We start from the raw sequence: 25,419 nt of genomic DNA, 5'->3' as shown, positions 1-25,419 counted from the left end.
AGTCTAATTTCCATCCTTGTGGATAAATATAAGGCAATAAAGCTGAGGCAATGTACAGTAATAGGGACAGAGAAGACATGCAGTAAGCAGGTAAATAAACTAAATTTCCAGTTTTATAGCCATTGGTTTGATTTATAGAGCTGCCTGTCTATTCCAAGGCGATCAAACAGATGATTTCCTGATGACGCTGAAAGTTTCCATAAATGTGGAAAGGCTTTCAAAACCAACATGTCTTGCTTTTCTTTCAGATCTTGAAGCCGGTTGTAGTGGAACCTGTGCAGAGAGGTTGGCCACGCTCCAGCAGAGTTCCCTTCTTTGTTTTATATTAGAGCTCAGTTCAAGTCCCCACCCTTATAAGATAAACACGGCGACAAGTTTTTAATGCAGCTTTCTGACTTTGCCAAACACCAGGTCCTCTGTGAAGAATGAGATAGTGTGTGTGTGTAGTGCAGCGTTTGGCTGTGGATTCACTTCCTCTGTGCTGTGCACTGTTAAGGATAACATTATTATGGCATGTGGAAAATATATTGTAATCCAATTACAGCTGCCCAAGCCTGGGGTTCCTGTTTCAATGCCATAACATTACTCACAGACAGAGCAAGTAGGTCTTGAGCAGAAACTGAAATAGCGCAAGGCCCTGTTGCCATGGCCACGGACTTAAACATCGCTCTGAAGACGGAATCCTGCTTTTGGGTTAAAAGAAAAACAGGGAAAAAAATATGAGTGCCTCCTTGTAGGACTGTTCAAGTATTGAAGGGATTGATCTCGAACTGCCACACTCACAGCTGTTAAAACTGTGTCGCTTATTAATGTGGTTCTGTGAACCACAGTATGGCTTTTAACACCTTCTGTTCCAACAGCTGTATTTAAAGTAACAGCTATTGACTGATGCCAAGCAGCAGTGATAATGTATTTGCTTACGATTGTAAGTCGCCCTGGATAAGGGCGTCTGCTAAGAAATAAATAATAATAATAATAATAATAAGTGAAGACTTTGCTTTGTAGAGCCTTCAGACAGGATGCAGGATGTAAGTTTGGGAGGAAAGACAGCCACTAGTACACACCATGTCACTCTTCCAATGTAACTATAAGGCAATTTGAGATGTATGGCATTTTAAGTAACAAATAAAAAACAAAAACACTGCCTGTACCTTGTATTAGTGGCATGCATTTAAAAATAAACAAAAATACCAGCGGGTCCTCATGCTTCTATTACACAAAATCACGTTCTTGTTTTCATCTAGTTTAATACCTTGTAGTGCTTTGTGATGATTTGAACATGTCATCAGCTACTGCATATCAATAATTTTTCTTGGCTTCCCAAGCTGTCTGTTCAAAACAGCACAAATCAAGTGATGTACTGCTTCCTGGTTAATGCTGTATGTATAAACAGAGGATATTGAATGATCGTTTGGGGTATATAGTTTTTATTAATTCCAGGAGGATGCCTCAGTGAACCACGAGCCCCGACAGGGACGGGTGGTTTATGTAAGGACATTTTCCTAAGATGAATCATTTAGTATTCTGTTTTCTACATGTTTTATATTAAATCAATTAATTCAGTGGTGGAGCTTTACTTTCATTCACAACAGACTGTGCTTTGACGCAGATTCATTTCTAGCTCTGTTGATGGCCTCTCCGCAACAATCTTTTTAAATAGAACCTTCAGGTCAATTTGCAGCCTCTCTGTTTCTTATTGGTGTTAATGAAGGGGCTACAGGCTGTTTAGATAAGTCAGACACAGGCAGATTGGTAACTGACATTTCTTGACTAAACTCGTTCTCAAGGAAACCGGCATCCAAATCGAAACAACAATGGCAATCTGAAATTATTTCAAACAATTTAAAACACATATCGGTGGCAGTATTGTTTATATTTCATCAGCTCACCACTGGATTGGAATGTAAGCAAAGACACAAGCGAAGACACATTCAAAACTAGTCCCGGCAAGCATGTTATCCAACTTAAGTGGAATAACAAAAATGTATCCCATGCTAGATATACCCATGCTGGTGGTAAATGTAAAAGATTGCCAGATTTACATGGCTGGGAATCATTATTTAAAGTTTCCATTCACAGCGCTAGTGTATGTTAAAGCCCCTTTCACACTGGCACTCCCATCTGGGTCCAGACCCGGGTTCAGGCTACCCAGGTCACAATCCCACGTAGTGTGAAACCACTTCACTGGGTCGTACTCGGGTCCCAGCGACCCACCTCAGGATGTCGACCCGGGTTGAGCGAGACAAAATGCATGATGGCCGTTCGTGAGCCGACGCAATAACAAACAGCCGTGCCTGCGTGAAGGTTTTACTTCCACAAGGAACGTTTCTGTTGATTCTGTTTAGACATATGTTTGTTGATTGAGACACAGCATGAGCCACATTGCTCACATGAGGCCAACCAGCATTTCAAGTTTGGAAAACCACTGGTCTCTTATGCGGCGATCGTGTCCGTCTACACACTGCATTGGGAACATAATCCCTGCCTCGATTTTAGCATCGTCACCAAACTACTATCTTGAACTCTCAGCCCCCTCTAGAGGGTTTCCGATTGCACTTGGCGATAATTCTATTATATACAGAACAATATACAATTAAATATTGAAACTGATTTTTGTTTTGCTGTTTCATGCAGCCTGCCATTCATTTTAAGGCATGCCATGAATTGTTATTGAAGCACTTGATCAAAGTCTTCCCATAGTGTGGTGTTGTTATACATGATGTTGTTATTCCAGACTTGAATCCCAAACCAAATCTTCTAAGAGCTGACAGGCAGTCTCTACATAGCAGGGGAAGAGACTTCCACCATTCATTTGTGTTTCACTCACACAGGCTGGGACGTAGCTGCTGATCGACGGTTAAGACAAGCTGCCTTAAAGGGATAGATCATCTAGATTTTCATGATATTCAATTTCTTTTTTAGAAGCAGTCGTTTTTTTCAAAGGGAACAGTAGTGTTGAATTAGAACACATCCTTTTTGGGACATGCGTCTGGAGTTTGATTGACAGGTGTTACGGAACAGGAAAACAATGTACGTCACAAAGCGTTGCTGTATTGAATCCATCCCATTTCACCTTCATCCAGGTCCTAATGTAATTAATCATTTTATTATATCAATTAAATCTGGTTGGGTAGCAATGGTGCAGGGCAATGTATTTTTGAGCTATGCTTTACCAAGACAACAAACTCCTGGAAAGTTTTCCCTGCAGGCCAGCCTAATTAACTTTAAAATGAGTTTCTATAATAAGTTTTTCAAAGTGACCCAAGAGACTTCTGGCTCTAGCCAGGGTACATTGTCTGCTTTTCTGTTTCTTTTGCATTTTCAGCAAATTAAGTTTTCCTTTACATAAAAGCTCCCCCCCCTCCTTCGCTCTTTGGAGTCATTTCAGTAGTGGTTTATGAAAATGTAATATTGATGTGGAGCAGCACTGCAGGCTCGGAGTTTTGCAGAGTGGAATAACCAGTACAAATAAATACATTTAGAGTGCCCAATTACTTTACCCCTGATTTTCTCCCCAATTTAGGAGTCCAATTATTTTTTCCCCTCACCACAGCAATTCCCCACATGGCTCAGGAGATCTGAAGGTTCAGTGGGCATCCTCTGATCCCACAACCAAGTCTGGTTCCTCTTTTACACCCAGGAGCTCGAGAGACGATGTCCGCCAGCTACCGGCCTGTAGAGCAGCGGTTCCCAATTGTGCTAAATTAGACCTTTTTAATTGCTTTCGGCTCTTCAGTTGCATATTAAAAGTTAGCTATAACATTTTATAAGTAATTTGAACTCTGCAGCTGTTTAAGAGCTGAAAACAATTAAAAAGGTCTAATTAAGCAAATTATCAGTTCAATTAAGGGTCTAGTTAAGTGATTGAGAGCTCAGTTGGAATGAAAACCAGCAGACACAGGGGGTCACCTGGACTGGTTTGGGAACCACTGCTCTAGAGGATAAAAGCCAGCCCTGCAGGTGTCTGTCTGAGCTCACTAGGTGCCTGGCCGGTAGGGTCCGCTATAGCGGAATGAGGAGAAACAGTCCCTGTCTGTTTTGCCTCTCTAACCTGCGGGAGTGCCAAAACCAATGCAGCACTCTCTCCAGAATCCCCAGCGAGGGCCAGCGTTGGTAGGATCCGGGTGCTATAGCATCATGTGCAGCAGTGTAGAGTAGTGGTTAGGGCTCTGGACTCTTGACCGGAGGGTCGCGGGTTCAATCCCCGGTCGGGGACACTGCTGCTGTACCCTTGAGCAAGGTACTTTACCTCGATTGCTCCAGTAAAAACCCAACTGTATAAATGGGGAATTGTATGTAAAAATAATGTGATATCTTGAAACAGTTGTAAGTCGCCCTGGATAAGGGCGTCTGCTAAGAAATTAAAATAAATAAATTAAAATAATGTACACAATACGTTTAGTTTTTTTGTGGTCCACCTCTTGGATTTTTAGTTTATTAAAGACTGTTTTACTGGGATTCATTGCTTCATACAAGGCAGACCAGGACTCCAAATTCAATGCCTTATTTTGGGCATGATGATTCATTTCCCAGAAACAATGCATCAAACCGGTAATTGTTGCACTAGGCTTGTTAACATTCGCAATAAAAATGTGATACAGAATAATTGTGGTACAGCTGGCCATAAACCTGCTTGATAGTGCAGAATGTAAAACACACCAAGTGGAAATATACCTGCTCAAGTGCACTTCTTATCAGCCCGAATCCTAGCCCTCCCTGTCATTGTCTTTTAGCTCCCATAAAATACTCGTATGAAACGCAGGCACTGTTAAGCCATGCATGTAAAAATGTTTACTGTATAAAGTGCACACTACAAACTTTTCCTGTCTCGAGGCAAACAAATATGCATGAATGCAGGCACGGTTTTGCATGCAAGGGACATATAAAAAGTTACAGTTAATCAGGGATAAACTTTGTGGAACTAAAACTCCCAGTAACAACACTGTTTATTCTACACTTTTAAAACCAAGAGATCAGGGGCTAGAAGAGAGTGAAGACAGTGAAGGCAGAGCGAGCTGGACTCTAGAGAGGGATGCAGCATTGCACAGCACTGTGATCCTACGTTCACTTAGACACAACTTTAAGCCATCCAGACCTGATCTTACTTGGTCAAGCATAATGAGTCATGTTAATTAAGCCACAAGCTAATGTTTAACTAATTAAGATTAATATCAGGGATTATTGCTTATGTTCTAATATTAGAGCCTTTATTATGTATGTCTGCAATGTCAACGCTGTTTGTTTGACATATATTGAAAGTGTTACTAAATGTCACGTTGCTTGACAACTGCTGTCTTCGTATTCTGCTGTCAATAGCTTGCATGTGGCATTATCTTGGTATTTTGTTCTCAGTAGTGCTCAGTTATTTGGAAACCTTGTCTTGAATTGTGCAAATCCTGGAAATCGCTTTCCTACATGTGGCAGCCAGAGAGTGTTAATAAATGATCCACTCAAGTGAGAGAGCCTAGATGATATACACAAAGTATGTGCTACATATGGTATGTATTCTGTACTGAACGCTGCAGTCCAATTGCATTCAGAATTCACTACGCATATTGTTGTGGAGCACTACACTGTGAAGTTTGCCTGGTGCCTCATGCTCCCAATGAACCTTTTCTCTGTCGATTTCACTGGAGTAATTAACAGACATAGTAATTCATTAGACACTGGCTAGTGGTGTGACCTCTATGTTCTATAGAGAATTAAACATGTTGCTACTGAGTTAGGTAACTGCAGCGATCGATAAACTAGTTAATTATACCACATACATCTATTTAGTCTGACTAAGACACCCTGTCCAAGCTTTCATAGTTCAGTGTGGTTTGGTCCTTTCAGCCAAGAAACCTTTCCTGTCAGATGTACACCCTACTGTTTTTTTATAGTGAAAGTTGTCCTTAAAAATACCTGGGTCTACTTCATTGATTTAAACGGTGGCAAAACTAAATCCCACCACCCTTAAACTGTATTAATCCCTCTGGTGTTTTTACCCAGGGCTTATTTAATGATCCCTTATAAGCATCCCTTAATACAATATAAAATATACTGGGTTCACCGATGTTTAGATCACTGTAATCTACCCTGCCGTGCCCCATACACTTTTAAAGATTATTAAGACTATAAGGATATTATCTCATCTTGATCTCTATAGGTGTTTCTCAATATAACAAAAACACTATTTGGAAAAAGCAATCCCCTGCTTATTTCTTTTTTTTTTTATAGCTGCCTTGACCCTAACAGTGATCAAATAAATGATACCCTCCTACTGCAGGGCAAAGCGGAATTCAAGAGTGCTGGAACAACCCAAGGATCGGTGGCATGCAGTGCTGTGGCAGAAACAGATAGTTTAGTGTACATGTGAATGTGGTTGTTGGAAACTGCAATTCAGTTTTGTTTATGGATTAGAAGATCAATCAAACAAGTGCACATACAGATGGCCCTCATGATCACATAACAACCCCACTTATACCTGAATGATTTCTAGCTAAATGCAATTCGAAAGTTAAGTGAACATTGGTGCAAAATGAGACAGTTGTCAAGTCAACCATGAAGAGCGTGACATACAGACATGGATTGGCGGGTACCATGCAGTGCAGGAGGGGCCACGTTTTTAGAATGAGGACCCTGAAAAAGTCCAAGCTGAATCAGGCAGTGACTCCTATACAGAGGGTACATTTGCTTACTAATTACTATGCAGCACCAAATGACTTTTATAATGCTTTAGATTTGCCACGCTTGCTTTCAGTATATTTTTCCAATGATTGCTACTTTTTGCTTTTACTATGGAATAGCTCTGTACTCTTACAATGGTAGCGAAGGAGGGGGAATGCCACTGTGGCAGAGGCCTGGTACAGATACTAGAGAAATATTCACTGGGTAGACCACAGGAAGTGTTCTGATATTAAACTCCAGTCACAACCCAAAGGCGGGCTGTATCAAGCCCTTTCCTTTTCCTTTGTGTCACTGCCAGATAGTGGCATCGCTGGTGAGGAAGTCCTACACAAGACAACAGCGTCTAATCCTGCTGTAATAAAATACTGCACAGTGCTCAAAGTGCTTGGGCTCTTGTGACTTAACGATACAACCAAACTTGGCATATGCATTTGAGAAAACGTGATTGGCAAAAAGCAAGAAGCAAAAAATAAATAAATAAATGTGACTCTTCCCGAAATCCGTCTGAAAACATGCTTGCGCAGTAATACAATACCAACGCTACACTCCAAATAGAGCACACGGGCAATTCAACCATCAACAATTGTTTAATTCAGGCTCACAAAATAAAAGTCATAGCGATAAGTAATTGGTAATTGTTGCAACTCTAATATAAGTATATATTTATCATACAAAATATATTAGACACATACTATAAGCTCCTACCATATGCACATATTTTATAGTATTGTACCTTTTCCCGTTTTCCCTGTGTGCTTTAAGGTTTTTTGTTATCCTCTTGATAACATTTAAATAGGTTAGCATGTCGACATCCATACATTACCGGCATCAATTCCACAAGGACATGTTCCAAACTTCATTAGCCAGCAGCAGGAAGTTGTTCTGTCACGCTCTCAGTCCCTCCTTCCTTTCTCTCTCAACAGGCACGGTAACGATTTTCAAGAGGAAGTTACAGGTCAATCATGTAACTCATTGTTAACGAGCTTCATTTAACAGGGACTCATGGCATGAGCCAAAGGACAACAATAGTACTATTATACAGTACTGTGCAAAAGTTTTAGGCAGGTGTGAAAAAATGCTGTAAAGTAAGAATGCTTTCAAAAATAGACATGTTAATAGATTATATTTATCAATTAACTAAATGCAAAGTGAGTGAACAGAAGAAAAATCTAAATCAAATCCATATTTGGTGTGACCACCCTTTGCCTTCAAAACAGCATCAATTCTTCTAGGTACACTTGCACAAAGTCAGGGATTTTGTAGGCATATAGTCAGGTGTATGATTAAACAATTATACCAAACAGGTGCTAATGATCATCAATTCAATATGTAGGTTGAAACACAGTCATTAACTGAAACAGAAACAGCTGTGTAGGAGGAATAAAACTGGGTGAGGAACTGCCAAACTCAGCTAACAAGGTGAGGTTGCTGAAGACAGTTTACTGTCAAAAGTCATACACCATGGCAAGACTGAGCACAGCAACAAGACACAAGGTAGTTATACTGCATCAGCAAGGTCTCTCCCAGGCAGAAATTTCAAGGCAGACAGGGGTTTCCAGATGTGCTGTCCAAGCTCTTTTGAAGAAGCACAAAGAAACGGGCAACGTTGAGGACCGTAGACGCAGTGGTCGGCCAAGGAAACTTACTGCAGCAGATGAAAGACACATCATGCTTACTTCCCTTCGCAATCGGAAGATGTCCAGCAGTGCCATCAGCTCAGAATTGGCAGAAAACAGTGGGACCCTGGTACACCCATCTACTGTCCGGAGAAGTCTGGTCAGAAGTGTCCTTCATGGAAGACTTGCGGCCAAAAAGCCATACCTCCGACGTGGAAACAAGGCCAAGCGACTCAACTATGCACGAAAACACAGGAACTGGGGTGCAGAAAAATGGCAGCAGGTGCTCTGGACTGATGAGTCAAAATTTGAAATATTTGGCTGTAGCAGAAGGCAGTTTGTTTGCCGAAGGGCTGGAGAGCAGTACACGAATGAGTGTCTGCAGGCAACAGTGAAGCATGGTGGAGGTTCCTTGCAAGCTTGGGGCTGCATTTCTGCAAATGGAGTTGGGGATTTGGTCAGAATTAATGGTCTCCTCAATGCTGAGAAGTACAGGCAGATACTTATCCATCATGCAGTGCCATCAGGGAGGCATCTGATTGGCCCCAAATTTATTCTGCAGCATGACAACGACCCCAAACATACAGCGAAAGTCATTAAGAACTATCTTCAGCGTAAAGAAGAACAAGGAGTCCTGGAAGTGATGGTATGGCCCCCACAGAGCCCTGATCTCAACATCATCAAGTCTGTCTGGGATTACATGAAGAGAGAGTAGCAACTGAGGCTGCCTAAATCCACAGAAGAACTGTGGTTAGTTCTCCAAGATGTTTGGGCCAACCTACCTGCCGAGTTCCTTCAAAAACTGTGTGCAAGTATACCTAGAAGAATTGATGCTGTTTTGAAGGCAAAGGGTGGTCACACCAAATATTGATTTGATGTAGATTTATCTTCTGTTCACTCACTTTGCATTTTGTTAATCGATAAATATAAACTATTAACATTTCTATTTTTGAAAGCATTCTTACTTTACAGCATTTTTTCACACCTGCCTAAAACTTTTGCACAGTACTGTATAATTAGTCAGTAATTCGTTTCCTCGGCTCCCATCAGGCAGAAACTAGAACGCTCTCAAACTGAAAAATCGTGATTTAGCTGGAGTAACTAGCCACCGTGTCTTTCATCCATAACTTCAGGCACACTGTCATAAACTCTAAATACAGATCATAAATAGAGACCTTTCAGTGCCCTGGTTCCTAATCAAGTTTCTAAAGGTACATGTGAGCAGGTTTTGGTCCTAGGCTGGCAGTATTTAGAGCCACCACTGTTGAGATAAATTGAATTGAGCCCAGGGTATCAATTGATCCCTAAACACTGAAGGGTATCTGCCTTGGGTTAGTGTTAAAGCTCTGGAGAACACACTGTGGAATGCATACCGCTGTGTGTACTGTGCACAGTATTGTTACAAATCAGCTGAGGGATTGCCACACTCTCTTCACTGCAGTAGTGCCTCACTGCCACTTGATAGAGCGGGGTGTGTCTTTGAGCGTGACAGCTGGCTGTGGTCATCCACTGGGATAGCTGTAGAACAGGTGCAGTGCCAAGTTGTCTCGTTGTGAGTTTTACTGTTAATCTGCATCTATACATTGGGATCTGGGTCGTTCTTGTCCCACCTTTAACACCTTCTCGTCTCCTCCTGGTTCCAGATGTTTGTCGTGGATAAAGTCGACGGTTCCAACTGCAGCCTCCATGAGTTCTCAATCACTGGATCCACCTACGCTCCCGAAGGAGAAGTGTGAGTATCCCGGGAGCTGCAGGGAATCCCCTGGCTCTGAGTCCTTAAGAGCTAATGGGTCCTTAACATTAAAGATGTGCAAATATCTCAGATACAGCGCTAAGCAATGGATAAACTGCTGCATGCTCTTTCTGTAGGTCACAAGCCTTACTGCAGCCAGACCATTGTGTTTGAAACATATTATCTTCAACACAAGAACAGGGGGGCAGTGATAATGCTGAAAGTGTTAATAAGAAATAACAAAATAGTCATATTTATCAAGGACTACACCAAACTGCTTTATTGTGAATACAATGCTACTAGTAACAAACATGTTGTACGTGTTTAAGTCATTAAACTAACACAGAATGGCTTGTTTCTTGCTTTGTAACATTCAAAGTTTTATTTAACTTTTACAAAAAATGGTGCAAGCTACATTTAGGTATAAAAAAAAAGACCTTCCTAAATCTGCCCCAGTGGATTTTCCAACCTTGCCTTGCACTCCTGTATGTGCCTTTGCAATAACATGTGAGAAGCGAAACTCAGTCCCTCAGGTAAAACGTCTAAGTAGACAGGCGTTGCGGCTACTGTCTTCATCACTGTTGTCACAATGTCACGCTTGGGGACTGAGATTCACTTGTGGCAGGGTTTTAGGATTCTGCGTCTGCAGTTCTGGATGTAAGAACCTCCCTGGAGTGTTGGGGAAGGCTCAGCAGCTGTTGTTTTTTGTTCCAGTCTGAGGGGTGAGAAGCAGGTTGAGTGTGGGGATTATGACGGCCTGGTAGAGCTGGCTACAATCTGCGCCTTGTGCAATGACTCCTCCCTGGACTTCAATGAGGTGAGCTGCAACGCATACTCTCTTTAAAACTGTGTGATTATTATGCATCCCAGGGAGGCAGCTTGTTTGCATATCAGCTGCCACAATTACAACTGCCATAAACCATTTCAGCAAGCAGCTTGATATCTTATCAGCGTTATGGAAACTCATTTATCGGGGTCGCAAACATCTTTATATTTTCCGTTCTGAACTTACTGCTGTTCTGAGCTTCAATGTGCTCCCTGTGAAACATACATATTTAAAATGTATCAACTTTTAAACTCAATATCATATTGCACCTATAAGTGTGTGAAGCCTAATGTTTACCAAAATAGATGATAATGAAACCATCTAGTATAGCCTTGCTAGCTTCTCCATCTATTTATTGTAAGTGTTAAGCAATGCGTGGTGCTTTAGAACGCTAGGACTTTTAAACACTTTCAGAAATCGCACATTTGCACTCTAGTGCTCAGTGAATCGGTGCATTACTTACCCTGTCATTAAGTTGCAGTTGAAATCCCTACAGTAAATATGCTGTTCAGGCTAATGCCAGCTCATCCCATTATTATGTCAATATAGTTCCATTCATTGTGATTAGTGGTGTGCTACCCTGGCTACACCTTTGTTTGCACACATGTTTACACCCTTAGTCACCTGGGACACCCTTCTCTATTGATTTACAGCATGTTGTTATTCTCATCTCCTGAAGATCCTTAACCACAAGACATGTTTCCAAGATTGCATCTGCTTTGTTAACCTTGCCTTCGCCAGTTTAATCAGACCACTTTATACTGTGGCTGGTCAATTATTTTCTTAATTCAAGGCTTTTTACCTGCCAAAACCACACTACAGATTCACCGTCTGTGCAGCAGGTACCTCCTGTGTACAGCAAAGCGCGTTTCATGTTTCAGAATTCAGATTGGGGCCTAAGACATGTCGGACAGGGAATGAATCTACAGTGTTAGGTTAAATTGACTAAACCTGAGTGAAAATAAAGTCTGGAAAACTAAACCAGCTACAGAAGAATAATGCTAATGAGAGGAATATATATATAACCTACTGCGCCACCTAGCTCTCAATTCGGAAATTGGCCAGATGTTTGTGTGCTTTAACTACAATTGTCAGTACAAATTTACAGCAGTTTGATTGTTTTCCATTTGTGTTGGATTTCTTAACACATACACACACCCACACACACCCCATCCCACACCCAATAAGACTAAATAAATAGGACTACAATTATTGTAATGTTATACTTCATAAATTGATGTTTAATTTTATACTAAATTATGCCTTTTTGTGTACAGAATTGTTCCATAGTATTCCAAGCACTGCACTGTACCGTCAGACAGGCCATGTACATGATTCATATTAAACTGAGATACTGTATCATCCATACCTATGAAACACTCAGTATTGGTACATTTAGAAATAGTAATATAAACTGTATAGAAATTAAATGACAAACATCTCAACTGTAAGTCTCAAGGCACGCAATGATTAACTTCAAGTTTTGGTTCACATTGTTTTATATCGCCCATTGATATAAGAATGTGTTCAGTACTATGTGAAACGCGAATGTTTTCAGCGGATACATAATGAGAGAATGAGTGGAGAAACGCTCCAGTACCTTATACACAGCTGTGTGAGGGTTGCTAAGCACAGCACAGCCTCTCTTCCTGTTTGAATTTCCTGCAGTGAGTGCACCTTGGTACAGGATGTACTTCTTTTTTTTTTCTTTTATCAAACAAAACATTATTATATTATTTTATAAATTAATGTAACTCAAATAAGGTCAAATATATGTCATAGCTTTGGATCATGAGCTTTTGGAGACCTCAAAACTGGAAGTGTAAAAACATTCTCCTGAATGTTATACTAGGGCTCCACCTAGTGGCTTAGATGTAAACTGCACATCAGCCTAATGCACTGTTAAAAATTAGGATTCAGTACCAGTGTTTGTGTATATTTGACAACTATGGGCTATATTTAAAAAGATATACCTCATGAAATTAAAATTTGTAGATCGAATAACTGTTTAGAAGTATGTCACTTTTAATACTCCTTCTAGTTATGGATGTGCTGCACAATAAGACATTGATTTTACAAAAGAAGACCAGTGTCTTAACAGTTTAAGAAAAAAAAAATGAAATCATTTTTGTTGCAATTAACCTTGCTTCCCTCACCTCAACATTTGACAGATACTGTGTTTGTACAGAATTATATAGTGGACAGACTTTTTTGTATCCCTTCAGCAGAGAATAACCCACTGGTGCTGCCTGCAAAACTTCAAATAGAACCATGTGAAATTCATCATCACAGACCTTCAGTTTGGTGGCCACTCAGATTGCTTTGTGCCGTCTCTGCCTGTTCAGTTTCTCTAGTTGATTCACGCTCCCTTTCTGTTCCAGTCCAAGGGGATCTACGAGAAGGTTGGAGAGGCCACAGAAACAGCGCTCACCACCCTGGTGGAGAAGATGAACGTGTTCAAGACTGACGTCAAACACCTCAGCAAAGTAGAGAGGGCCGGAGCCTGCAACTCGGTAAGGGTGCAGTGACAGGGAGTCTCCAGCAGAGGGCTGCAACTCGAATGGCCCGCTATCGCTTGTGGAAATGTACAGTAGTTTATTTAAAAACTGTCCAAACTGCCTTGTAGAAACTGGAGTCATATGTTCACACTAGTGGTACCTTTGGATACAAGTATAATATTTAGACAAACAATGTTTTATAGTAACTAAACATTCACAGAAAGCCCAGATTGTTCATTACATGTTTTAAATGGATTTACCTAATAAAAGTTTTTCTTAGAAAAGCATAGCAAAGTGTACTAAAGCACAGTGAAAGCCCAGTAAGCTTTGTAAAGACTAAAGAGGTATGGTAAAGCATATTAATAAACATGGCAAACGATGGTAAATGCACAGTATAACCCTGGTAAAACATGTATAAGGGCTGAATAAAAAAAAAAGAAACAGGAAAATAAAGTCTGAACCACTCAGAATAAAGTAAACAAACATATATCTGAATTTATTTTGGAACAGATGCTCAACATTTGTCGTTAAGAAACACTGATAAGTCAGCCCCATGGTGGCCCATGAGAGTTTAAGTTTGGCACTGAAGTGCACACAACAGAAAGTCTTGCAAGCTGGCCCAGGACCCAGGTCAAGAGGATTAACAGACTGGTATCAAAACGCCACCTGTGCCTGGCAGGAGTTTCACCCCATTCATGAGGCTATAATGAACCGCGCCTGGGTCTGACGTCTCTCTCTGTCTCATTGCTGCCCCCTGCAGGTGATCAAGCAGCTGATGAAGAAGGAGTTCACACTAGAGTTCTCCCGCGACCGCAAGTCCATGTCTGCGTACTGCAGTCCCACCAAGCCCGGCTCTGGAAACAAGATGTTTGTGAAGGTATGATGGGGTGGGTGGGTAGGGTCTCATTTAACTGACGAGAAGGCTGTTCCAAGCCCATGTTGAAAAGATTAGCCTTATAAGTGTTATCTGATATCAGTTGAGCTATTATAGGCTGTATCTTTGGAACTTTTCCCCAAAATTTCCTTGAAGTATCCATGGGCATTTTTTATGACTTGCTGTACGTTCAGATATGCTGACTCCTAATTTGTTATTTAGAGCTGTTAGTAAACTATTGAAAACAGTGAATTAATCCAACATATTGACTGATGCTGTCTTGCATGTAGTGATATACGTTAATTTGTGTTCCATTTAGTCTGCAATGCAACAGTATGATCTATAAACAGAGAAGGAACCCGGGAAGAGGTTCTGAGGTTCCTTGGTATGCCCCTCCCTATGTTTCAGTCCTTTCAGTGGCTGATTCATTCAAAGCTGTGCTGTGTTTCCTCCCCCGTGTGCAGGGCGCTCCGGAGAGTGTGATTGAGCGCTGTAACTACGTGCGAGTGGGGACCAACAAGACGGCCCTGACGCCCCCCTTGAGGGAGCACATCATGGGGGTGATCAAGGACTGGGGCATGGGGAGGGACACACTGCGCTGCCTGGCCCTGGCCACACGGGACAGCCCACCCAAGAAAGAGGAGATGGACCTGGAGAACTCAGTCAAGTTCTCTGAGTACGAGGTGAGCTCAGCTGCTCCCTGCACACTGAGAGCAGGGATGCTCATTACAATGCTGCTTGTCTAACATTCTCCTGCAGCGAGCTATTACACTTGAAAACCTTGGCAAGGCAATGCGGCTGTATCATGGGTTCTATGGGAAGAACAGCTATATATCTCCACAGAGGTTTGAAGATGGCTAGAAATGAGAAACACTTTTTTTTTTTTTTTTAAATTAGGTTCATATGCATTGGCTTCTACACTAAATATGATTCTGTATCTCCATTGTGGACATCTTCATATCTCTGGTTACAGATATGAATTCGTTTCTCACAGAATGCATATTAAAGCTGCATTTTAACATGTTATCATTATTAAGCTTCAGTATAATGAAGACCCAAGATGACTATAGAGGATGTTGCAGGATAGCTTCTCTACAGCTATAGCCAAAGGTTTTGCATCACCCGATAGAATTAACTAAAGTCATAAAGTCGAATGAATCCTGCTTAATGTTACGTTAAGATATTGAATTACACACCGCTTTGTAGTTTTCCATATACTTAGCGAAAAACTGACAAATTGAAAAATGTGGCATTTTGAAATCTAACACACTATTAAGGATTTGTAGACTTTTGCGATATCATTTTGTAGTTTATTTGATTACATGATGTTAAATAAAATATCAAAATTATGTTCTCAATCCTAAAATTCTAGGTGATGCTAAACTTTTGGCCATATCTGTATATATGTAACTTATTATTATTATTATTATTATTATTATTATTATTATTATTATTTGTATTTGTATTTGTATTATAATGTTACGTTGCAAGGTTTCAAACACAATGCTACAGAAAAGAGCTATGGACAGGCATCACATGATTCAAATCTGTGGTATTACATTGACAGAAAGATCCTGCTTCTCACACTCATTGCTGACCCCTATTGGTTCTTCTGCTCCCCCAGAACAACATGACGTTCGTGGGCTGCGTGGGCATGTTAGATCCCCCTCGCAAGGAGGTGATGGGCTCTATCAGCCTGTGCGGAGAGGCTGGCATCCGCGTCATCATGATCACCGGGGACAACAAGGGCACTGCCGTGGCAATCTGCCGGCGGATCGGGATCTTCGGAGAGGACGAGGACGTGACCGACAGAGCCTACACGGGCCGCGAGTTCGATGACCTGGCTCCTGAGGTGCAGAGAGAGGCCTGCAAGAGAGCCCGCTGCTTCGCCCGGGTGGAGCCCGCGCACAAGTCCAAGATAGTGGAGTACCTGCAGTCCTTCGATGAGATCACAGCCATGGTGAGAGGGCTTTCAAGACGATGCACAGGGGCGCCTTGTTAAACAAAAGATTCCTCCGACACATAGAAGACACCCACACGTATTGGCTACTGTTTGATGAGCTTAATCATTTTGGGGTGATTTGCTGTTAGGCAAGCTCCTTTATAGTTTAAAATGTTGCTCTGAAGAGTCAGCCACCCTTTTGTTGGTCTCGTTTAGAGACCATTCTCAGGGTTTGCATGGGTTCTCAGTTTCCGATGGCATAACTTTGTGATCCCATGAAATTATTAAGCCTGTAGTTTCATATCAACTAACCGCTCTAAAGACTGGTGCTGCTGGCTAAGGTTTAACCCTTTAACCCTTTGCGGTCCTATGTCGGACCTGGTCCAACATTGCAATTATTCCTATCCGGTCCAATGTCGGACCCTGTCCGACATCATCAAAAAGACGCAAAAAACTGTTTTTTAGTCATTTTTTCTCCGGAAAAAGCAGAGAAAACCATTCAATGGCCGAGTGGGAGCGACAGGAGCCGAGACAAGCCGAAAAAAAAAGGGCGTATCTCATGAATAGTCATACTTGCCCCTGGCATCAGATAACGGCGGCCATAAGGAAACAAGCTGGCTGCTGCTGAATCAGCGCTCAGAGAATATCACGGACATTTGCAGAGCTTTTTTTAGATGTTATAGTAATAAAATAATGACTTGGATCACATTATTGAGGCGTTTGGTGATAAAACGAGTGATCAGGAGATGATTGATCGGTATGTACGACTATTATTATTATTATTATTATTTATTTCTTAGCATATGTGAAAGCTATAGTGAACGAAAGGGTGGGGCGGGGCCTGAGATGCCTAGTGAGTGCTTTGTTGATATGCAGGGCCTTTTAAACCCGTTTGACTGTGGAAAAAAAATACTTTTAAACAGCGCATCTAAAATTAACTGCGCGTGTGAAAATAAATTGGACCTGACGCGACTGACACGCACTTAATAAATGGACTGCAAAGGGTTAAAGATCCTGCTTATTTAGGTTTATTTGATGTTAGCAGGAGCTATTTCTTCACAATAAGACAGTCACTACAAATGAGAGCTTTACAGTCTGTTTAAACAGATTAAATAGAAGAGGGTGTATTTTTTCTGCCTGTTTGTGCAGTGGGTGTAGATGAACTGTTTACTTGGTAATATTAAAATGAATGGAGCACATTTTTTAATTGCTTATTATTAGTTATTGGGTCCCCTGTATGTACTGGCCTGTTTGCAAAAAGGATGAAGTACCACAATATTATCTTCATTTAAAAACACAAGTAGAATGGCACTGAGCGCCCAGTCTGGAGTCATTAGGAATTCCTAATAAAGTGGCCACGCCCTCAATACTGTCCTGGGCTCAGACCTGTCATGCCACAGTCCTGGTTCTTACAGCAGGCTCACTGTCTGTATATTTTGTTTTGATTCATGGTAACTATTTAGATTTCTTAAATTGTTATATTTGTTACTTCATAGAGAATGGGTTATGTGTATATGTCTCTTTGTGTTCGTGCTTGCACTCCTGAGATATATTCATGTGCTGTCCCTGGTTTTCAAATTGTTTAATATCTTGCCTGTTTAATAACCCGTTGTGTGTGTGTTATACATCAGTCTCTATTGCTGTATCTGCTTTGATCATTATTTAGCATGCCTGCTATCTATTCCAGTACACATTTCCCTTTCCAGCTGCTTTGAAAAGCGGAATTTTTGAGGTCATGTTAGAAATGACCTCTAGGGGAATACAACTGTTCTGGCTGCTGTGAGTCTGCAAAAACAAAATCTATTCAAAACTAGTTTTAGAGAGACAGGCTATACCACTACACACCCCCTAGTGGTCTTTTTTTCAAGCTGTGGCCAAAAGTTTTTCATCACCAAATAGAATTAACAAATGTAGCTTTATAAAGTCGAATGAAACCTGCTGAAATAATGTTACGTTAACATATTGAATTACATACTGCTTTGTAGTTTTCCAACAAAAAACGGACAAAAATTAAAACATTTGACGTTTCGAAATCTAACACAAAATACTGTACGACTATAATGACTTTTTTAAATGATGTCTTAATCGTAAAATGCTAGGTGATGCAAAACTTTTGGCCATAGCTGTATACATACAAAAGGTTCATGAATGGTGGTAATTTGAGTCAGATCAATGAGGCTGAAACATGTTAAAGTACCAAGTCAGTTGAATTCTTATTGTGAATGCTCTGCAGACCGGGGATGGTGTGAACGATGCTCCAGCCCTGAAGAAGGCAGAGATCGGCATTGCCATGGGCTCTGGCACGGCGGTGGCCAAGTCTGCCTCCGAGATGGTCCTGTCTGACGATAACTTCTCCACCATCGTGGCTGCTGTGGAGGAAGGCAGAGCCATCTACAACAACATGAAGCAGTTCATCAGATACCTCATCTCATCCAACGTGGGGGAGGTGGTGTGGTGAGGGCCTCTCTCTGTACACAGCTCAGTGCAGGGTTCCAACTCAGCTTAAAACGGGTGACATTTTGAATTCATGTTTAATCAGGCTTTATTTCAACACCAACCTGCATTGGCAACTAGGATATAGCAGAGGTATCCTTATAGCCATACGTTTGTCACACTATCATTTTCTAGCTGTATCTTGAGTATGGTATCAGAACTTGGATCACACTGACCTATTAAATGGGTTTCAGATTCTGAGAACTTGGGAGCTGCTTGCTAAAATTTAATTGAACTTTACATAGGGAAATGTAAATGTAGGTAATGAGGGACTATATACTGTATAGTATGTACTATATAAATATATAATATATATTATGTATGTAGGAGAAATCTCCTAAGGCAGTTTTTCATGGTACCTTACATTGGGTGCGTATATTGCAGGGATTTATACAGGATGTTTCACCACTAAGAACAAGTCAAATACTGTTTACAGTAACATCCAAGTAGCAAATAAGCCATCTTTTTTCTTAATACTGAAACGTTGGAGCCTTGGTATACTGTACAGTATATGGATGCATTATAGATCCTTGGAAGTGGGACAGGGTCTTGTTGGTAGAGGATATCCAGTCAGACACAACCCCTACATTAGAAACAACAGTTATTTTATTCCTGGAGAAATCGTTTCTGTGATAAGCCCTAAGAAATCCTTCTTTCCCCTCCAGCATCTTCCTGACTGCTATCCTGGGTCTCCCGGAGGCCCTCATTCCTGTGCAGCTGCTCTGGGTGAACCTGGTGACAGACGGTCTTCCTGCCACTGCCCTGGGCTTCAACCCCCCAGACCTGGACATCATGAACAAGCCCCCCCGCAACCCCAAGGAGCCCCTCATCAGCGGCTGGCTCTTCTTCCGCTACCTGGCCATCGGAGGTGAGTGAGTGCTGCTGACTGGTCGTGTACCGTGCATTGTGCAGAGACACTTCATTCAGGCTTCTGATTCGCTCTCCTCTGTGTTGCAGGGTATGTTGGTTTGGGAACAGTTGGCGCAGCTACCTGGTGGTACCTGTATGATGCCGAAGGCCCAGAACTTACTTTCTTTCAGCTGGTAAATATAAGTTCACTCTGTTTTAGTCTCGGAACTCACTGGTGGAGACGCCGACATTATTGTGGTTTTACTTTGGTTTTATTTTGGTTTGGGGCCCTGGTTCTGAGTCATGTTTGTTGCCCCACAGAGGCACTTCATGCAGTGCACTGAGGACAACCCGCTCTTTGCAGGGGTCGATTGTGAGGTCTTCGAGTCCCGCTACCCCACCACCATGGCTCTGTCTGTGCTGGTCACCATCGAGATGTTCAATGCCCTGAACAGGTAATTCAGTATTTTAGGGATTGCACTAAAACATTTCTACCAACTCCCACACAACTTAATGTGAGTGTGGCGTCTCAGTGCATCTGCCATATGTCTGAGTAAAAGAGGTGTGTTTTTCTGTATCTGTTTTAATCTGCTGTCTTCCCCTTGTCCAGCTTGTCTGAGAACCAGTCCCTGCTGAGAATGCCCCCCTGGGTGAACGTGTGGCTGCTGGGAGCCATTGTGCTGTCCCTGTCCTTGCACTTCCTCATCCTGCACGTGGAGCCCTTACCTGTAAGTACAGCACCTGCATGGAGGGGGAGAAGGGGTAGGATCCCATGAGAATTAGTGTTACAGTAAAAACAGTATTACATCATGGAAGCCAAGTGCAAAGACTAAAGCTGAGGGAACATGAAGCCACATTGTGGCTTGGAACTTGGTTTCAGGAGACTGAGAGGAATGAAAGTGCTACAAAGCGAACAACATAAAGGAGCAGTTCAATTATTGTTCTCTTAGTTTATTGTTTATTTTTATGCCATTTAGATTTTTTTTTTTTTTTTTACTTTGCCATTCGCCATCTCATGTGTTATCTGGAGGACATGCTCTTGTCAAAGCCTCCTACCGAATCTCACCCAATTTAATTTCAGACACATTTATTCCAGTGGCATCACATGGTATCAGCACTCATTCCTGTTTTATAGTCCTGTGGGACATTCACAAAAGTGGAGCCAACAAAATCCTATTAACTCTTGCAGCACTAAGTAACTTTTTACTACAATTAATCAGATAGTTTCAGTGTTTTTTTTTCCAAAAATTAGAGCGAGGCATACCCAAGATACGTTGAGTGCAGTTTATTTTTTCCTAAACGGCGATTGCAGTTTTCTGCACATTCACATTAATTGCTGCTGTATCTGAGTTCCTTGCACCTAGCTGAAATCTGTTTCTTGGGAGCTCCCTACTGTTCTCAACACCTCACTGAAACTTCCCTTTTGTTGTCACCCTTCAGCTGATATTCCAGGTGACGCCTCTGAGCGTGTCCCAGTGGATGGTGGTTTTGAAGATCTCGATCCCTGTCATCCTATTGGACGAGGGTCTCAAGTACTTGTCCCGTAACTTTCTAGAGGGTGAGTGTCCCACTCTGGAGTTCTGTACTTGCTCTCACACTCACACTAACACTTTTGCTCGCTTGGCTTCATGATACTGTTTTCTCATTGCACTGCTGGGCTAGTCATCAGCTAATCACAGTGAGATAGCTACTGTTTGAACATAAGAAATGGCAACTCTCCTTTTCAATTTAAAGACCAGGCTGCTTCTTTAATGGTTCCATCTTTGATGGCTGACAGAAAAGAAAAGGAGTAACCAATAGCGACTATACACTGGTCTTTAAAAAAATGTGTTTTCTTCAATTGTCACTACCCCACTTCTCATCATTTAGTTTAGCTTACTGTAATACATCTCTGAAGGTTCACCACCACAGAGCAGTATGTTGTCTGATTAAATATCCCCAGTGCTGTCTCTGTCTCTGTGCCCGCTGTCAGTTACTCTATAGTATTGGACCTTTAAAGACTAAATAAAGAACATCTATTAGGGGACTCCCGAGTGGTGCATCCGGTAAAGGCGCTCCACGTGGAGTGCAGGATGCGCACTATAGCCTAGGGGTCGCCGGTTCGAGTCCAGGCTATTCCACTGCCGGCCAGGAGTTCCCAGGGGGCAGTGCACAATTGGCCGAGTGCTGCCCAGAGTGGGGAGGGCTTAGGTCGGCCAGGGTGTCCTCGGCTTATCGCGCAACAGTGACCCCTATTTTTGTCGCAGTCATTCCTATTTACTTTTACTAGAACATCCTTCTGTGCTGCTGGACTATCCAGCAAGCTTGTGCTAAGGCTGTCCATCCCGAGTAAGAGCCTGAATGTCTGATCGATGGCTACCTTTCAATGTGCTTTCTTGTTTCCTTTCTACAGCTTAACCTCCCTCTGTTCTTCTTGTCTGTTTCTCGCAATGAAAAGGTATACCTTTACTCTGTCTCCCCTCTTTCTGTTTCACTTTCTCTCTCGTATCCAGACAGCATGTTGACATTGTCAGGAATTCTGACTTCATGAAACCATTTCTTAGCATTCTTAGAATTCTTTCAGTTCCTGCAGTGGAATCAGCAGTGTCAACACTGATGCCATTGTTGCTGATATTATATTCAGGGTTTCTGAGTTACGCTGGTAAACCATTATTCACACTGAATGTTACTGCCCTTACCAAAATGGAAGACCAATACGCACGTCACGTTCCTGTTTGTGTACTCAGGCAGTCACATCAAGCCACTTTTGAGAAGAAAAAAAGGTTTAAAAAGTGGGACTTATATTTGAAGAAATACAGTATGTACTGTAAGCCTGTGCCACTCACTATCTGTCTCTGCGTTGTGTTTCCTGCAGGTGACGAGGACAGGAAGTACATCAAGAGGAGACTGAAACCCTGAACACAACCCCTATTTAAACTGAAGTCTTGCATGTTCAACCGCCACTAGCAGCCAGCAGGACTTGCATGTGTCGGACAAGTGTATAGGAAGAATGAGGACCAACTGCAGAATATACTGATGACTTGTAGCTTTTTTCTGTACATATTAGTGCAATAACTGAATGTAGGCAAGAGGAGGGTTGGGGGGGGGGGTTGGGGGTTGAGGAGGGTTGGGGGGGGGGGGGGTTGGGGGTTGGGGGTTGAGGAGGGTTGGGGGGGGGGGGGTTGGGGGTTGGGGTGGGGGGAGTGTGCAGCGCTGGGCATTTTTGGATGTGACAGCGCATGGAGCTTCATCTCTATGGTGACCTTAAGTTCTTACTGTCCCACCTGTTAAAATGCAGCTGTTGGGAACAGCCCAGAGCCCCAGTGGAATCACAACCACTGCCCCGGGTTGGGGGTGTTTCGTGGAGCTAAACCCCAGGTTCATGGTGGTTCAAAAACTACAGTGTAGTTTCCTTGTTTGTTTTTGAAGCAGGAGAGGGGTTGTTTACTTGTATTGCAACTTAAACAGCCCCTCAGTCTGCTTGGTTTCAGCCTGTATAACACCCAATGGCCATTTGCTTGAATGGTCACCATATATCACTAAATCCAATGGTGCTGCTTGACGTGTCCAACACACCAACCAATACCATTTGCCCAGCTCAAACTAGTTGCTTTGCTATATAATATGAGTGGCCTTACTCCACAATGAACTAAATAAGAAACTGTTGGTTTTGAACCAAGTACACCAAACAACAGTCTTTTTCAAAGTAGATTTAATGTGGCATAAGACCATGTGTTCATTTTATTCAATGCCTGTTTTTTGCTCTTTTGGCTTCTAGTTGGGAGGCATCATTGCGTCCTCCTGGATTTTTCATGACTTGCACATTGGGAACTACATTGCACTCTTGTATTTAAAGGGTACCTAAAGAAACTCACATGATGGTCTGTGTTAAAAAAAAAAAAAGTAAACAAAAAAACAATACTGTATTATAGTAAACTCCTTGCCTTTCAAAGCTTTTGGTGGATTTTATGTATTCATTTTGTTCATTTCATGAAGTGCCTAGGGGACTTACGCAGTAGTGTGTTGCCTTGTGTGTCAGTTCTGACGTCCAGAGACTCACTCTGGAAGATGCTGTGTCTGTATTAGCTTTGAGCACCAGGGTGGTTGAGGTCAGGCCTTAGAACTCCCAGAAGTCTCATACATCACCTTTATTTGCTACCTGGAAATATAAATATAGTTCCTAACAATAGCCCATCACCAGCACACATGCTCAGGGCAATGATAAGATCATATCACGATTTATCTGTAAGCTCTATTATTCAACATTGGTCTTACGCACTTGAAAAACGTACTCAGCCTCACTGTAATGTAAAGTAGCACTACTCCCAGCGCACAGTGCACACCAGGTATTCACGTTGGGCTTGGTTACGATTAGCGATGGGGCACTGGGTGGTGTTAGGAACTTTAAAGGCACCACACAACATCAAACATCAGACACAGCATCAACTCTCACTAATGCCACGGCTTGAGGAGCAGGGAGTTTACATTGATTGGCATCACACACACCCTTCCCTTCTCCTGTTGGGTTTGTTTTGTAAATTGGGGTTATTCTACAGCAAGGTCACTGTATACCCACCCCTGAGCTTTTCCAATGACCTTTCTGTTTTTGTTAAGGCCTTTTCTGTTAAATACGGTCGCAATCTAAGAAAGGACATTTCCAGGTGCTGGTTTAAAATGACTTGTTTGTTCAAGGTGTTAAACTGAGCTGGGGAAAAACTAACAAAACATGTACTTTGGTGGCATGATAGCTTGTACCTTGGGGGGTTATTTTGAAAGCTTGGTATCTTGCATGAGAGTGAAACAAAAACTACTTGGAAACACCTCCCTTAGTCAAACAATTAAAGGACATTGCAGACATCATATCCTTTACTTGTTTAACTGCGTGTAAAGAAGTTTTTACAGCAAGTGTCAGGTTACATGAGTAAGGCAATTTATCCATAACTTTAAACTCTCGATCATAAAAATGTGAATAAAACCAACACGTCCAGTAGACAATCCTTTGTCTTGAAGGAAATGTCTTGCTCACCGGACAAATTTAGTTTCATTTATTTTTTGAAACTCAACAGGAATTCGTATTTTATTTCATTTGTAAATATTACAAATAATTTCCCTTGCCTATTATTTTTCTATCGGTACTCGTTACTTAGTAATTAAATCATTATTTGGTAACTACCGTGTGAATATATAACTGCGGCATCATTCAGTCAAACTTGTCAGAGGAGCAGTGTATCTGTGTGTTCAGTTAAGGGCTTATTGGATGTTATGGTTTTGACTGTTTAGCGGATGCACAGTGTGTTCCACTGGTGTCCGAATGTACAGCTATGGCCAAAAGTTTTGCATCACCTAAAATTTTAGGATTGATACATAATAATAATTTAAAAAAAAAACTATATGAACATTATTCAGATTTAACATCATGTAATCAAAGAAATTATATTGCAAAAGTCTGCCGTATGCCATAATTGTTGTACAGCAATTCAAGTTAGATTTTTGAAATGTCACATTTATCAGTTTTTGTCAGCTTTCCGTTAAGTATATGGAAAACCACAAAGCAATTCAATATGTTAACGTGGCATTGTTTAGAAGGTTTCGTTTTACTTCATGAGTTAATCCTATAGGGAGATGCAGAACTGTTAGCCACAGCTGTATATCTGGAAGTCTGACTGAATATCTTAACATCTTGAAAGCAGCGTTGTGTCAGTGAAATATGTTTTACTTGAGTTCTGCTGTAGAGTGGCCCCCAGCAATGGACTGTTTCTTTGGAGATGCATTTTGACAGACTGACTTGCCTAAGACAGAGACCTCACCCTGGGTTTATTTCTACAGCCTGAATGTCCTCTAGTGCCACCCGCCGTGTAGGAATGTATAGCCTTGTTATTTACTACTGAACTACTTCTCAACAGTACAGAAAAAAATTGCATGTAACACTGTTACTGTCATT

The 25,419-nt window shown here is 41.7% G+C and overlaps 1 protein-coding gene across 2 annotated transcripts in view; it reads left to right on the top strand.

Moving 5' to 3' along the window:
- The window catches only part of LOC117430875 (sarcoplasmic/endoplasmic reticulum calcium ATPase 1-like), a 68,078-nt gene extending 45,504 nt beyond the window's left edge, over positions 1 to 22,574 (top strand). The window contains exons 9-22 of one of the 2 annotated variants that reach the window (XM_059001601.1): positions 9,929 to 10,017; positions 10,732 to 10,834; positions 13,225 to 13,356; positions 14,102 to 14,218; positions 14,680 to 14,898; positions 15,840 to 16,175; positions 18,391 to 18,611; positions 19,316 to 19,518; positions 19,608 to 19,693; positions 19,821 to 19,954; positions 20,110 to 20,227; positions 20,940 to 21,057; positions 21,892 to 21,936; positions 22,354 to 22,574. In XM_059001601.1, coding sequence (XP_058857584.1) covers positions 9,929 to 10,017; positions 10,732 to 10,834; positions 13,225 to 13,356; positions 14,102 to 14,218; positions 14,680 to 14,898; positions 15,840 to 16,175; positions 18,391 to 18,611; positions 19,316 to 19,518; positions 19,608 to 19,693; positions 19,821 to 19,954; positions 20,110 to 20,227; positions 20,940 to 21,057; positions 21,892 to 21,896 — 1,881 coding nt within the window. In that variant the 3' untranslated portion in view covers positions 21,897 to 21,936; positions 22,354 to 22,574. The remainder of the gene's footprint in view (positions 1 to 9,928; positions 10,018 to 10,731; positions 10,835 to 13,224; positions 13,357 to 14,101; positions 14,219 to 14,679; positions 14,899 to 15,839; positions 16,176 to 18,390; positions 18,612 to 19,315; positions 19,519 to 19,607; positions 19,694 to 19,820; positions 19,955 to 20,109; positions 20,228 to 20,939; positions 21,058 to 21,891; positions 21,937 to 22,353) is intronic. The other variant, XM_059001600.1, reaches the window with a different exon arrangement.
- The last annotated feature ends 2,845 nt before the right edge of the window (positions 22,575 to 25,419 follow it).

Source organism: Acipenser ruthenus, chromosome 26, assembly GCF_902713425.1.
Source record: "Acipenser ruthenus chromosome 26, fAciRut3.2 maternal haplotype, whole genome shotgun sequence".
Taxonomy (NCBI): Eukaryota; Metazoa; Chordata; class Actinopteri; order Acipenseriformes; family Acipenseridae; genus Acipenser; species Acipenser ruthenus.
This window is presented reverse-complemented; position numbering and strand designations above follow the sequence as displayed.